The sequence below is a fragment of the Wasmannia auropunctata genome, unplaced genomic scaffold (genome assembly GCF_000956235.1).
Source record: "Wasmannia auropunctata unplaced genomic scaffold, wasmannia.A_1.0 LD336076.1, whole genome shotgun sequence".
Taxonomy (NCBI): Eukaryota; Metazoa; Arthropoda; class Insecta; order Hymenoptera; family Formicidae; genus Wasmannia; species Wasmannia auropunctata.
In genome coordinates, this window is record NW_012026814.1 from 1,316,006 (window position 1) to 1,329,053 (window position 13,048).

At 41.7% G+C, this 13,048-nt stretch overlaps 2 protein-coding genes across 2 annotated transcripts; both read right to left on the minus strand.

Annotated features, from left to right (window-relative positions):
- Positions 1 to 415: 415 nt before the first annotated feature.
- On the minus strand, positions 416 to 7,705 carry LOC105449194. Its single transcript, XM_011688200.1, has 5 exons — positions 7,454 to 7,705; positions 6,502 to 6,658; positions 6,163 to 6,378; positions 5,359 to 5,545; positions 416 to 695 (listed from the first exon to the last, which is right to left on the minus strand). Exons 1-5 carry the CDS (start codon positions 7,592 to 7,594, stop codon positions 542 to 544), a joined length of 855 nt encoding a protein of 284 aa, XP_011686502.1. The 5' UTR covers positions 7,595 to 7,705; the 3' UTR covers positions 416 to 541.
- Positions 7,706 to 10,234: 2,529 nt separating this feature from the next.
- Positions 10,235 to 13,036, minus strand: LOC105449195. Its single transcript, XM_011688201.1, has 2 exons — positions 12,859 to 13,036; positions 10,235 to 11,154 (listed from the first exon to the last, which is right to left on the minus strand). The coding sequence occupies exon 2, from the start codon at positions 11,070 to 11,072 to the stop codon at positions 10,299 to 10,301; it is 774 nt and encodes a 257-aa protein (XP_011686503.1). The 5' UTR covers positions 11,073 to 11,154; positions 12,859 to 13,036; the 3' UTR covers positions 10,235 to 10,298.
- Between the last annotated feature and the right edge of the window lie 12 nt (positions 13,037 to 13,048).

Below are 13,048 nucleotides of genomic sequence, written 5' to 3' on the forward strand. Positions count from 1 at the left end.
CTTATAGGATAACGAAAGGAAGGCTGACGTAAATTATTAGTTATGCAGCATCGCGTGGAGAGATGCGCTCCGACAGCGGCGTACGTAATCTTAAACATTTGCGAGAAAACACTTTTCTTATCGATCGCGCGGCGGCGGCGGTGGCTCGCGCCGCCTGCGCTGTCGGCTTGGACACGCTCGCGGATATTTCGCGCGCGCACGTGTCTCGCGCGAGAAATGCCGCTTGAGCTCTTCTGTGTAAGCAGAAGAGACAGCTCGTGCGACGGCTGTAACGTGCAAAACGTGCGAATTAGGACTTGAAGGGATTCGCGAGTTTGCAAGGTAAAACGTTCCGACAAGTTACTCTCCGTTGTCTCTTGCATAATCGAATGATTCCGTTACGGTGCCTCCCCCCTCCAAAAAAATGAACGACTTGTGCGTTTATGCGAAAGCTTTATTTGCCAAATTCTTATCGACAGAGTTCATTAAGCTCTGAGTACTCGCGAAAAAACAGATTCCTTGCGTGCTGCAGGTCGCGATAATTACTGCATGCGATGTAACTTCAGTATATACTGGGCTCGTCGTTCTGCGGACATATCGGCTTGCGAATCACCATGCGTAAAGTACTGTTGTAAAATTCCCGTGGATCGTCCCGACCTATTCTCTGATCCCGCGTTCTTGACTCCGTAGTCTCGGACACGCTGATAATCTCGTTCCTGAGATTCGATTATTGTTAAGTTATAGGGATGCTTCGTATTCTTGAAAATAGTAGCTTAAATATTAGCCTAATAATTATAGGCTTTATATATAAGTGAAATTTCTTAATCAGAGAGATACGACATTTTTACCAGGAAACGTAAAACGTTCCTCGAAAATATAAAATATAAATTATGTAAATTTTCGGTTCTTAAATACACAATATATTAGTCACAAACAAAAAAAAACAGGAAATTAAAAAACAGTAAAAATTAGCTTATAATTGACGCCTTATCTATCCCTCTCTTATATCTGGCAAGTCTACGACTTTGAAAATAATTATGTATCTTTAATTTACTTGTAATCTTATCTGTAATGTATAGGTATAATACATTAGCTCGAAATGTGCATATGGCTGAAGAAAGATCGACAGAGGGGCGATGAATATTCGCGTGCAGAAGCGTGGTTTCGCGTGAACCTCGTGTCGCATACGTCGCGTTGCGTGCGCGTGGCGCATCGCATAGGGCGACGACTTTTACTTTCTAAAGCAATAAGTAAGACGCTATCGCGCGAACTTACTCGCGCATACACGCACGTGTATCTGCATATGCCGGGGTAAAAGCCGCATTAGGAGACGCCCACGAAACGCACGGGTGACCGAACCCGACGATGTATGTATGTATGTATATTTAACGTGTGCACGTGTGTGCGAGCCCAACCCGTACGTTCGTATTTTCCATCGATTAATAATCGCGAAGTCGTATCCACGCCTTGATATCGCCGCACGCGCGCGCCTTTGCTAATTTTATTATCCCCTCTGATATATAAAATGATTCTTGCCTCGTGACTCACACCCATTTCGCGGGAAACAAGGAATTTTGTACAAGGTCGGGCGATCAGTATATAGAAATTAGCTAATGCTTAAACGGGAATTAGGCTATTGCTTTAACGGGGATTAACGTCAGAATTCTTGCTCGGTGATTTCACGTGATCTACCGCGGTTTTACTTTGAATAAATGTTCACAAATACGAACGTCTGCCTGTACAAACGGACGCAATTTCAATCTACTCTGAAATGGAACCGCGCGTGACATCGGCGACTCGTTCGACCAAAATTATCGGCACGTCACGGCTCGTGGAATCGTTGGGCTGGAGTCAATCGACGGTATCGGGAGGAGCAACCGCGAAACGACGACTAATTTCTCGCTTACTCGCGATCGAAAATTTTCGAAGTTTGTCGGCACGCCACAGTCGTTTGTACCAGTATACAGAGTGGCTCGTGTTTATCGCGCCATATTTCACTGATTATCATATCTATACAGATTTCGCAGCTTAACATATCTGTATAGATTATACAGATAACATATCTATAAGCAAATTCTTTTCACGAATTCTTTCTTAACAAAAATTTCAATACGCAAATTATACGCGACCACAAATCAAAGAATGTTTCGCAAATTAATTTTCGAAAATAGATCATAAAATGTTTTTTAGCTAATTGCTTTTTTAACAGAATTCTTATTTAAATTTTCGTCAAATTGTTCATTAACGTTGAAAAATAAATGTAAAAAGTATAAAATGCGATAAGCAACGTTTAGTCATGCTTTTACAAAAAAAATATCAATTTTTAAATTAACAGAGAAATTGGCGAATAACAATTTTCTTGCACAATGGAGAGTTCAGAAACACCCTGTATATTAACATAAGCCGATCGACCGCTTGGTACGATGTCCCGAATCCATATTCCGTGCCAGGATGCACCTGCCTGCCCGACAAATCGCCGAAGTTATTCCGCGGCAAAGTGCAATTTAAGCTTTCATTAGAGAACCCTGCGGTGGACAGAAGGCGAGACTATGAAGAAGTAACCACAGTAAAGCTCGGAAAGAGAAATTTGCTCGAATTCCTATCTATATCGCACATAGAGAAAGTGCACGTCTCTTCCCGCTTTCATACAGCTGGATTGCTTTGTCTGACATTGTCATCGCGACGTTATTAATCTTCATCAGATATCAGATTGTGTTTCTCGAAGTCAGTAGCTGAGAAGATATTGAACAGAAGGCAGTAGATCGAAAGTAATTACCTTGTGATACATTTTCACGTTCGAAATAAGAGAAACACATTATAGACTATAAAATGAAGTAAGTTAATAGTAGACTATTCGGACTACAAAATAAAGCTAAATGAAAATCGATCTACTAAACATAAAGTTATCTGAAAAGTTGTCAAGTTTCGATAAAGAATTCGATAAAGAAAGTTGTATTTTTAATTTATATTTTCAAGAATAAAAATTATTTAAGTGATGAAACAGGCGAGCCGCTTAGATTTCGTGCTAATTGTAAGCAATGACGAATAGAAAACACGTTAACGAAGAGATAAGAGCAAGATAAAGGGCTCTGCGCGGAATAGGAGCTTATTCTCTAAAAGTGAATCAGTTATTGTCTAAAAGTGAATCATCGCTGATTTTCAGTAGGGTCAAACTCGGTGTAATAGTATATTAAAATAGTACGCATTTGCAAGAATTTCAGAAAAATAAGAAATTTTAAGATACATTGCATTATATCGGACATTGATATAATGAAATGTATCTTAAAACAACTTATTTCTGAAATTCTTGCAAATACTTACTATTATCAAAATTACCCCACTATTCAAATTATTCTGCTGTACCCTATATATATATCATTTTCCAGTGACATACTTAGAACTGTGATAAACAGTAAGTATTTCAATGTTGAATCACTCTCTAAATCTGAATGCATAGTCACTGATTAATTATCAATGGTTATTCATTGAATGCATCAGTGCCAAGTATTTCACTGGTAATCAGTAAAATTATAGTTATGATTAATAATTTAATTATAGACCATAAGTGAAATTATAGTTAGATTATAAGTACTGACTCAATCAGTGATTTTTCAGTACTTTTCCACTGATTTAGATTTAGAAAGCAATGATAACATACATATGTACATACTGATTGATTCAAACAATGAATATCACTGAAAGACAACGAATTTCAGTTTTCAAAACTCACTAATGCACTTTCAGTAATATGCACTATTTGAATCAATATATATATTATCACTGAAACAATATTGAAACACTCACGGTTAATAACAGTTCTAGGTATGCCACTGGAAAATGATTTACACGGAAAATCAGTGATGACCCCAGCGAATTCACTTTTAGAGAGTACCGACATCAAAAGCCAGCGACGGTTGATTTCATATTTTACTGCAAAAGTAATGTTTCAATACGCGCGTTACCTCACGCAACTTTCTCAAACGAGGTGATCGATAGATACAAGCACGCTCTCGTGTACACGCGTGTGTACGCGAAGCGAATGAGTCACGCCGAGAGACGTAACCGCCACTCACATATAGCACAGCCTGTAATCAAATAGGATCTCCGTACGATCCAGTGAGCAGGACGCAAAGCCGTGAAAGTGCAGTCCTGCACCCCGCGTTACTCGTAGAAACTCGTTGCAATTCGAATCCGCGGATGCGACGTATGTACTTGAAAATATCACTTTAACGTAAACGTATCTGAACTAATTAGCTCAATGCGCGCGCGCGCGCGCGCACGCGTGTGTATGTCTGTCAAGATTAAAATAAAATATTCCCGTGACACGTAATGTTGTTTTGAAACATATTTACAGGAAAAGTTACATGATGTATCTAATGTATCTTGTAGACTTCTACAACGTCTATTTATTATAAAATTGCAAAATTCAGATCAAAGGTGAACTAAATGTATTGCTTGTATATGTTAATAAGCCTATTTTTTGTACGATATTTCTTATATAAGGCAAATCTTACAGCATTTCATAAGTTAAAGGCTTGAGGTCCGCTCTTGTACCAACTTTTAATAATATTAGAATCTAAATATTACTACGTGTGTACTAAGCATTTGTGATTTTAGATGTATGTAGATTCTAGAAAATGATATTCTTCTTAAATATGATTGCGTGCGATTCTTAAGCAACGAGGCACCTCGTTCGAAAGTTTATTCGTCTGTATCATTTACGGGCCGATAAGGGTCAAGCTGATCAACCAGTCGAGACCGTTTCCGGCGGGTATTCGTACTGAATGTCGCCGACGCGTTGGTCGAATGTAAACCGACCGCAATGGCGATACCGTTACCGATTTTTAGCGTGGTTAACACGCGAGCGGGCTTGCGGATTCAAACCGCCACGCAGCGTCTATTCGCTCTCGCGAATTCGATATTTATGCCTCTGTGGCAAAACACTGAGTTTGACTTCAAGTCTAGGCAATCAACAAAAAAAAATTGCATAAAGACATAAGCAAGCGATGGAAATTAAGACGTTAATGAAAGCCTATAAAGCGATGAAAAACGTAGATCTTAAAGAATTCACCGGCAAAATTTACTCTCTAAATTTTCTAGAGTGAATCTCACTCCAAAAGAGTGAAATCTCACTCCAAAAGAGCGAAAATACTGTCACTCGGCCACTTGAGTGGCAGTATTTTCACTCCTTAGAGTGAAATTTCACTCCAAAAAATTTAGAGAGTAGAGTCAACAAATGCTCTTACTCGAAATTTCAAAAATAAAAAAAGAATTATTTTAATCTCTTGTTTTTCCTTTGCGTCAATTAGAAGCTAAAATTCCTACTGAGAAAATATTTTCTTTCAAACCACAAAACTGTCAAGGGGGGATCAGTAATACCCTAATTGAGCGGTAAATGTCAGTTCCATCGGAGCCATTGCGACAATGGTGCCACGCTGCAGCGTGTCCGTGAAATCCGCGTCCGATACTTCCTCGGTGTTCATGGAATTCGAGACGATGTCGGTTATCTCGCTTCCGAACGATGTGGAAGTTGTCGATGTCATTGTCGTGCTTTGCAGATTCTCACCTGCAACGTGCCGCATCGTCGGGGGAAACGAACGGAAGTAAGACATTACAACTGACGTACGCACACGGATTTCTCACCGCATGTTTAAAGGCTTACTTGATCTTTAAGTTAAAAGGCAACTTGACTCTAAGTTTTATCGATTTGGCGCGTAGCCGAGTAGAATAACAATATTCAAATGTTGAAAATATTGCAATTGTCGAACTACACGAAGTCGAGACGTATTATTTTTAGATTGCAAATAAAAATAATTCTTTACGATAAAGTATATCTGAAGAAGAAAGAATATTTACCGCATTTTATAATTTCTGAATTTCAATTAATAGGATTTATTATAATTTATTAAATATACCGCGCATTTTTTAAAATTTTTAAATCAAATTTTAAACAGAAAACTAAAAATACGTTTTTTTATAACTCTCGACTCATTGTCGTAATAAATTGGAACACCGTCAACGTAAACATAATTCAGGCAAATTTAAATTGGGTTAAATTTATAGCGAACTCGGAATCTTCGTTTTTTCGAAAATATCACGAGCGCAAATATTTCACGTGCAACGTTCTATATCTATCTCATAAATAAAACCGGCAGCTCGACGCTGAATTCCGTAAGGTCTTACTCGGCTCCGTTCTCTCGACATCGCGATCGAAGGTACTCGCGGAGAGGACGATAGTGTTCGTAGCGGAGGTCGAGGGTTCATCGGGGTCGACTTCGGAGAAATAACTGGCGAGGTCTTGGTAAGATTCGCGCGTCCTTGCAGCATCCACAGGATGATGCTCGGACCGATAATCCGAGGAATTGCTCTTTGTTGTACCTTGCTCGTTCAGCGTGGACGCTGACAAAGAGAGAATGTGAAAAGGAGATATTTAAACACTTTAAAATATGCATTTCTTTAGAAAAAAAATTCTAAAAAGATATATGTATATTTTTTTTGTTGATATCGGAATGCAGTATTTACCACTGCTAAGATTCGCGAGCTCGTCGATTTCCTCGAGAACGCGCGGATGAATTTCGCAGTGATTCACGTTCTCCACTTCGGAATTGGTTTCCCTCTCACTCTTCGATTTCATAAAACGCTTCAAAGGATTATGAAAGGTGGGCAACTTCGATCTAATCTGTGCATTGTGTTCATTAGACGATGTTTCCTCCTGAATGTAAAACGCGCATTCCCTCCCTCATGTCGCAAAACCGGATTAAGTTGTTTGTCGAATATTTCGTCCTAACATTTTTGTCCTAACTAATATTTTAGCCGGCTTATATAATTGTCTGGACACTCGAGATACACTTTCATCTTGTCACTGGACATTTATAAATGTCAAAGTTTTCACATTTAACGCAATTGTAGAGTAACAATAATTACGCGCTGTGATATAAACAGTAGAAATAAATGTGTACATCTTTATGAGAATTTCTGTTAAATGGACAATATCATTCCTTTTTCATAAAATAAGTCGTACATGAAAAAATTACGCGACATAAATACGGAAAACTCGTATTAATTATGTATAACGGAAATACTACAAAAGTTTACAACGTAGACAACATATATAAGATATTTCACGCTCTGTCTCTCTCCCCTCGCAAATTTTTCTAACGTAAGACTTTTATCTATAAAACTTTCAGCAAGCTACCTTTTGCGTCACGTTTTAAAGTTGCTACGTTAGGCAGTGCAAGTCATGTGTTATACGTCAAATGTTCATAGCATATGAGAGCATAAAAAAAGTAACAGTTAATTCTTGAATTGATATTCCAATAGCTTCGTATGACAGTACGATGATCGAAACTGTCGATAAGTGCTCCGAAATATAACTGTTATTTAGCCTACTAAAATATCCGGATTCCTCTCAAACCAGCATTTAGATTCCTCTATTTTTCAACTTCTATTGAGATCCGAAATATTGCGTTCTCACCTTCTGCTTCATCGCGGAAAATAGAGACTTCTTATCGGAATTTCTACGATCGAAATGATTAACGGACGTATGATCCGCGGAACCTCGCTGTTTCGGGGTATCCGAACTTCTCGAGGCTTCTCTGTTAGTTGTATTACTCATATCTGAATCATATCGTCAATAAAAGAGGAGCAAATCGACGGTGCAATCCCACTTATCAATTTGAACGTCGCACGCTCATTTCGATATCGACCATTCTGGATCGACTGGTTTTTGTTCATTATTATGCCGGTGCTCCAAAATTCACTGCCAGTGCTGAAAATCTGTAATGCGCGTAACGTAAAGCATAGATTTTCAGCGCTGAATTTTGGAACACGGTTCATACCGTAATGCAGAACATCAACGCATATGTTCAATATAGAACAGTTATAACGAGACTTTAAATTATAGAAAATAGTAGAGAATATATTTTCTCGGAGTTCGCACAATTCGCAATTTGTCACGGCAAATTATGCTTATGGACGATAATATTTTATACGTAATATATTATATATAATATTTTATACGTTTTTCATTTCAATGCGATAATTTCAAATAAAAGAGAGGACTCGCTACCATATAAAATAGAATACTCATAATACATTTTAATTTCAATGTGGAACTGTAATATAAATAAATTGAGAAATGCTTATCATTTGCGTGGCAAATTAAGCTCGGGTAATAACAATATTTTTCACTTTTTCAACGTGATAATTTCAAACGAAAAAGAAACTCGTTATCGCAAATTAAAATAATCGCAGGAATATATTTTAGCATAAACGAGAAATTGCAATACAAAGAAATTGAGTCTGTAATTAGTTTTCATAAATAATAAAGGTAAATATTTTAAAGCCCCTATAAAAGTTTATAGCCAGCGCATGCGTTACTGTCGTGCAACCGTAATTAAAGTCGTAGAAAATTCATGTTTATACAGATTTCTTGCTTTGTTTTCCTTTACGAGGCACATTCCCGAAGTACCGGTTCTCCCTGCACAACGATCAATACTAAAAAAACTTGTCGACACAACTTGGGTCATTTTCAAATCTCGAGCAAGGAAGTTGAAAATATCACCTAAATCTTTCGGCATCGAGGACCGAGCGAGCAAACGTCGCAACGCAAGACACGCTCGGCGCGCGCTCGACGGGAATCGCTCGGGGAGAAACGCGGATTGGGGGAGAGGGGAGGGGACGCGAACGAGAATAATTAAGGAGTCTCACCTGATAGACGTAAGGTGTGCAGGGCACGTAGAATTCTCTGCTCATAATAGACGGATCGCCTGCGGGCGGCGATGAAGTCCAGCTGACGGGTCGTCCTTCGGCAAGTGTCAAAACGCCGGTGGCGCCATCTTGGTCTCGCCCGGATCGGAGCGAGTCGTCGAACTGTCACGAGCGGGCAGGATCACCGAATCCTAGTTGCGGCCGCGCGGGCCATCCCTCGTCCGCTTTCTCGGGGTTCATGCACGTGTCACGGTCGGGATACGCCCGTGCGTCACCTGTCACGCGTCACGCGTCGCGGTTGCGTAGCGTCGCGTTACGTCACGTCACGTCGCGTCGCGACGTTCAGGTCGTTTGCGTCGTCGTCATCGGCGGACGTTGCGACAACAACGACGACGGCGGCGGCGACGAGGACATCAACCGTCGGGATCCCCTGTCTCGGCGCGCGCGCGGCTCACCAGAAAGCACACTCGGGATACACACTGCATTAAATAAAATACCACCTAACGACGTCGCCGGGTTCGTCGTCCCGACTCGATCATGGCGCACTCCTCTCTCTCTCTCTCTCTCTCTCTCAGTCAGGTTGGTGTCGATTGTCCCCGCGGGGGTGAATCCTGACCGTCGCGCTCGCGTTGACGACGTCACCAACGACGGCCGGACCTCGCTGTTCGTGATTTAACGCGGGTGGCGGTAACACTCACACCTCGGTCTCACTACGCCATTTTCGTTGCGCGCACGACGCTCGCGGGTTGGAACCTTCTCTCGCGCGTGCTCGCGGCATGCCACCCGTACGCGTTCGCTGACAAGTGTCGACTGGTGCCACGGGATCACGAGAGCCGACCGGAGCCGACGGCTGCCGAAGCGCGCGGCGCTGCCGCGACGCGACGCCCGCGATCCGCGGCGGCGCCACCAACTTCACCTCACGTCGGTCGCGGCGCCGCGCGCCGCGCCGGGCTTTCGCTCTGTTGGTAAATCCACAAACGCCCGGCCCGTGTAAACAGGAAGAAAAAACAATGTGTTTTTTTTTTACCGCGATTTCACAAAACGATGAACAAACAACACCTGTGCCTTTCACGTATAATCGATACACGTTTAATCGTTCATCTTCACTCGGTTATTTCGTAAATAAGTTTTCGAAGGAACTTTCGTTTTTGCACGTAATAAAATTCAATTAATTATTCGTTTTGATTCAAAAAGCAATCTCGAGCCGTTCCCAAGGTCTTCACTTTTCTCTATTACATTAACGCCTAAAGGATCTCAAAACAGATAATGATCTGGTAACGCAAGATCCGGCGAGCAAAATGAACGGACCAAGGTTTTAAAATGCAAATCGAACTTTCTCAGCAATTTTTTTACAACGTGCAATGCAATCTTGCATTGTCGTATATCGGAGTAAATTTAATTCTATTAAGTCAATAATATTCTCTTGTGAAGCCAATAAAGCTTCTCCTTTTTTTTTATAAATATTCAATAACGTTGCTATTTGCGGAAAGACGAGGAAAATTGCTTCAGAGAAGCGATATCAAGATCAAAGTGACACGTAACCAACTTTTAGGGGTTGAGAAATCAAAATTTAATCAAATCAGTAAATAAATATTTACGCGCGCACAGCCCTACATGCAGGTGAGGAGCCAATTGGAGCCCGCAACGTGTGGGTTGTTCGCGTGGGTTTTCGAGTGGGTTCCCGAGCGGGTTTTCGCGCGGATCTTCGCGCAGCAGACAGGCGTGCCGCAGGGGATGCACATCGTGGGATCGGCACGCGGGCGCGGTGGTCGGTCGGACGAGGGATGCTTCCGCTTCCTCTCGGGCCTTATGACGATGTTACGCGGCACCAGAATCGCGTCCCAGGGTATCTCGACGTCGTCGGTCGCGCAGGTCTGCTCCTGCTCCCGCGGCGGACGGATCTGCACCGGCCTCTCTAGCGCCAGGTCGGCCCAGGGTATCTCCACCGTGGAGTCGCAGATCCCCGTGTCGTCCAACGCGACCGGCAGGGTCTCCGTGATGAGCAGATCCCGCCACGGCAGTACCATGACGTCGTTGGACTCTTGCTTCTCGACGATCTTCATCGTCTCCGCCTCCTCGTCCGTCTCGGCCTCGTCCGGCTTTCGATCCACGCCGGGACGAATCCGCATGCCCGTCGTCGGCAGGGCGATGTCCCGCCAGGGTAGCTCGGTCTTGGAGTCGCACAGCACGGACACGTCCGAGAACTCGCGGCGAAGCGACTGCATGTAGGGCTCGTGCCAGATCGCCTCCTCCGGATTGTACACGAAGACCTGCCTCTTCCTCTTGCAAGGGTCCCTCGTTCTCTTCTTCTGATGCGCGTATATCTTGAGGCGGCACAGGCACAACTGTTGGAGTCTGGTGCGTAACGCCGCCGTGCCCGGCATAGTCGCGACGAGCTCCTCGACGTGGCCGGCTTGTACTTGTTGATTTTATTCCTCTTCACTTCTCCAACCCCATGTTGCGAGACTGAAGAAAAGAGATCGACGTGAACGTGGACGCGAGCAGCTTCGAGAAATTGTTTGCTTATCAATAAACCTATATGTTCATTAGCTTGTAGACTTGGGTAGCGATCAAACGTAACTTTTTCCAAAACAGATAAAAATTTTAACAATCCGGTAATAATATAATGGAGTAAAACATAATATGCTCGTTACGTGCAGTACTTATAGTTTTCTTACTATAGTTTTCTTACTATACTTATAGTTTTTCTTGTCTATCGATCCTGGCGAAGTATTTCCTTTATTAATGAATTAACTGCCTTAAAACTTTCTTTTACGTGGCCCGGATTAACGGTAAACGTTTTCTTTGGTTCCTTTCGGATACATTTTCACTCGAAAACTTCCGCACAGGACGAAAATTCAGAGCACAACTGACTACGAAAAACGGAGTGACCCAGGTGACCCTCTGGCCCCTCCGCTGTTCATATTGCATTCATACTTACAAAACATACACATAAGAAAACGTTTCTATGATGTTTTCAAATCCGATTCATGGTCAAAGCCTATTATAAAAAAGACCAATCGGAGGGATGCGTCGTGCGCTTTCTCGCACACTTGCGTGACGCGCAGGTATAAAATTGCAGTCCATAGCACTAATAACATTTCGATTTTCGATCTGGGACTTTAGGAACATATTTTTGCACTAATAATTTATGCAAAAAAAAATCAATTTTTTTGATCCGTTACACCAGATTCTCCCCTTAAGGCGGAAACGTGTAAAACGAAAATTTTTATCATTAAATGTAACGGAGAAATTTTTCACTTTTCACGTTTTTGCTCTAGAAAAAGTTACATGATCGGCTATCCTAAAGTACCATTCGGTAATTTACATATGATATACTGTATCTAATTTTTTGTAGTTTTTTTTCACATAGTGAACTTGCATTGTGCATGAAATTACATCAATTACACTATTATATTAAATTATTCCTGCACTTTTATTGTTTACATATTTCGACTTTATATTCTCAGATTTTATATTAATTAAATAAACAGTATCTAATTATGTACAGATGATTAAAATTTTGTAAATTAATAGTTGCGTGTATGATTATCCGTTTTGAGTCGTAATTAATGTATTACACATGCGGCGGCTATTATATACTTATACATATCAATTTCGAATGACAGATCAATTTCCGTAATGAATATTCGCCGCGTTTCGTTACATCATACTTATAGATTTATATCAAGAAGGCCTGGAGTAACGTGGCCCGCGAGTGTGCGTCATCATCTTGAGACTGCGAGCCAATCTGCAACGCGCGAGATACCTATCGCCTAATGTCTCTTAATAGCACGAGGAAAATGCTAATTCTTTTTTTCCTCTGGAAGGAATTATCTTTCAGCGTCAAAGAGCGCACGTAAACCGGTTGGAATCATCGGTTGAAGAACCAATGCACGCGACGCACGTTGCAGTCGGGTGATCGCGCGCATGTATGTTTATTAGGCTCGTCAAACGTAAACCGGAGTTATCGCGGCAGATTCCTGCCGTTCGCGGAGAGACAATTCAATTAAAATATTCTCGCCGAGTGTTTATACCCTGCAGATTGGTTGCCTTCTCATAAAACATATATATATATATACATTTCGTCATTTTTCTCATTAAAAAGCATGACCATATCTTTGCGGCACACTCGCGCGAGCATGAGTAATCTATTTGAAACATACTTACATTCGCTACAATGACAAGCAATAAGTGGGCAAGGTCATCATTCCCTCCGCGTCTTTAGTCGTGTATATAGCGCGAGAGACACCGAGAGACATCTCGAGCGCTTAAAAGTATGCAGCCTGGGGGGGCAAAAGTAGAAGAGGCGCACGATCGGGAGGAAAAAAATTTTATTCGCATTTTCTATGATTCCCAC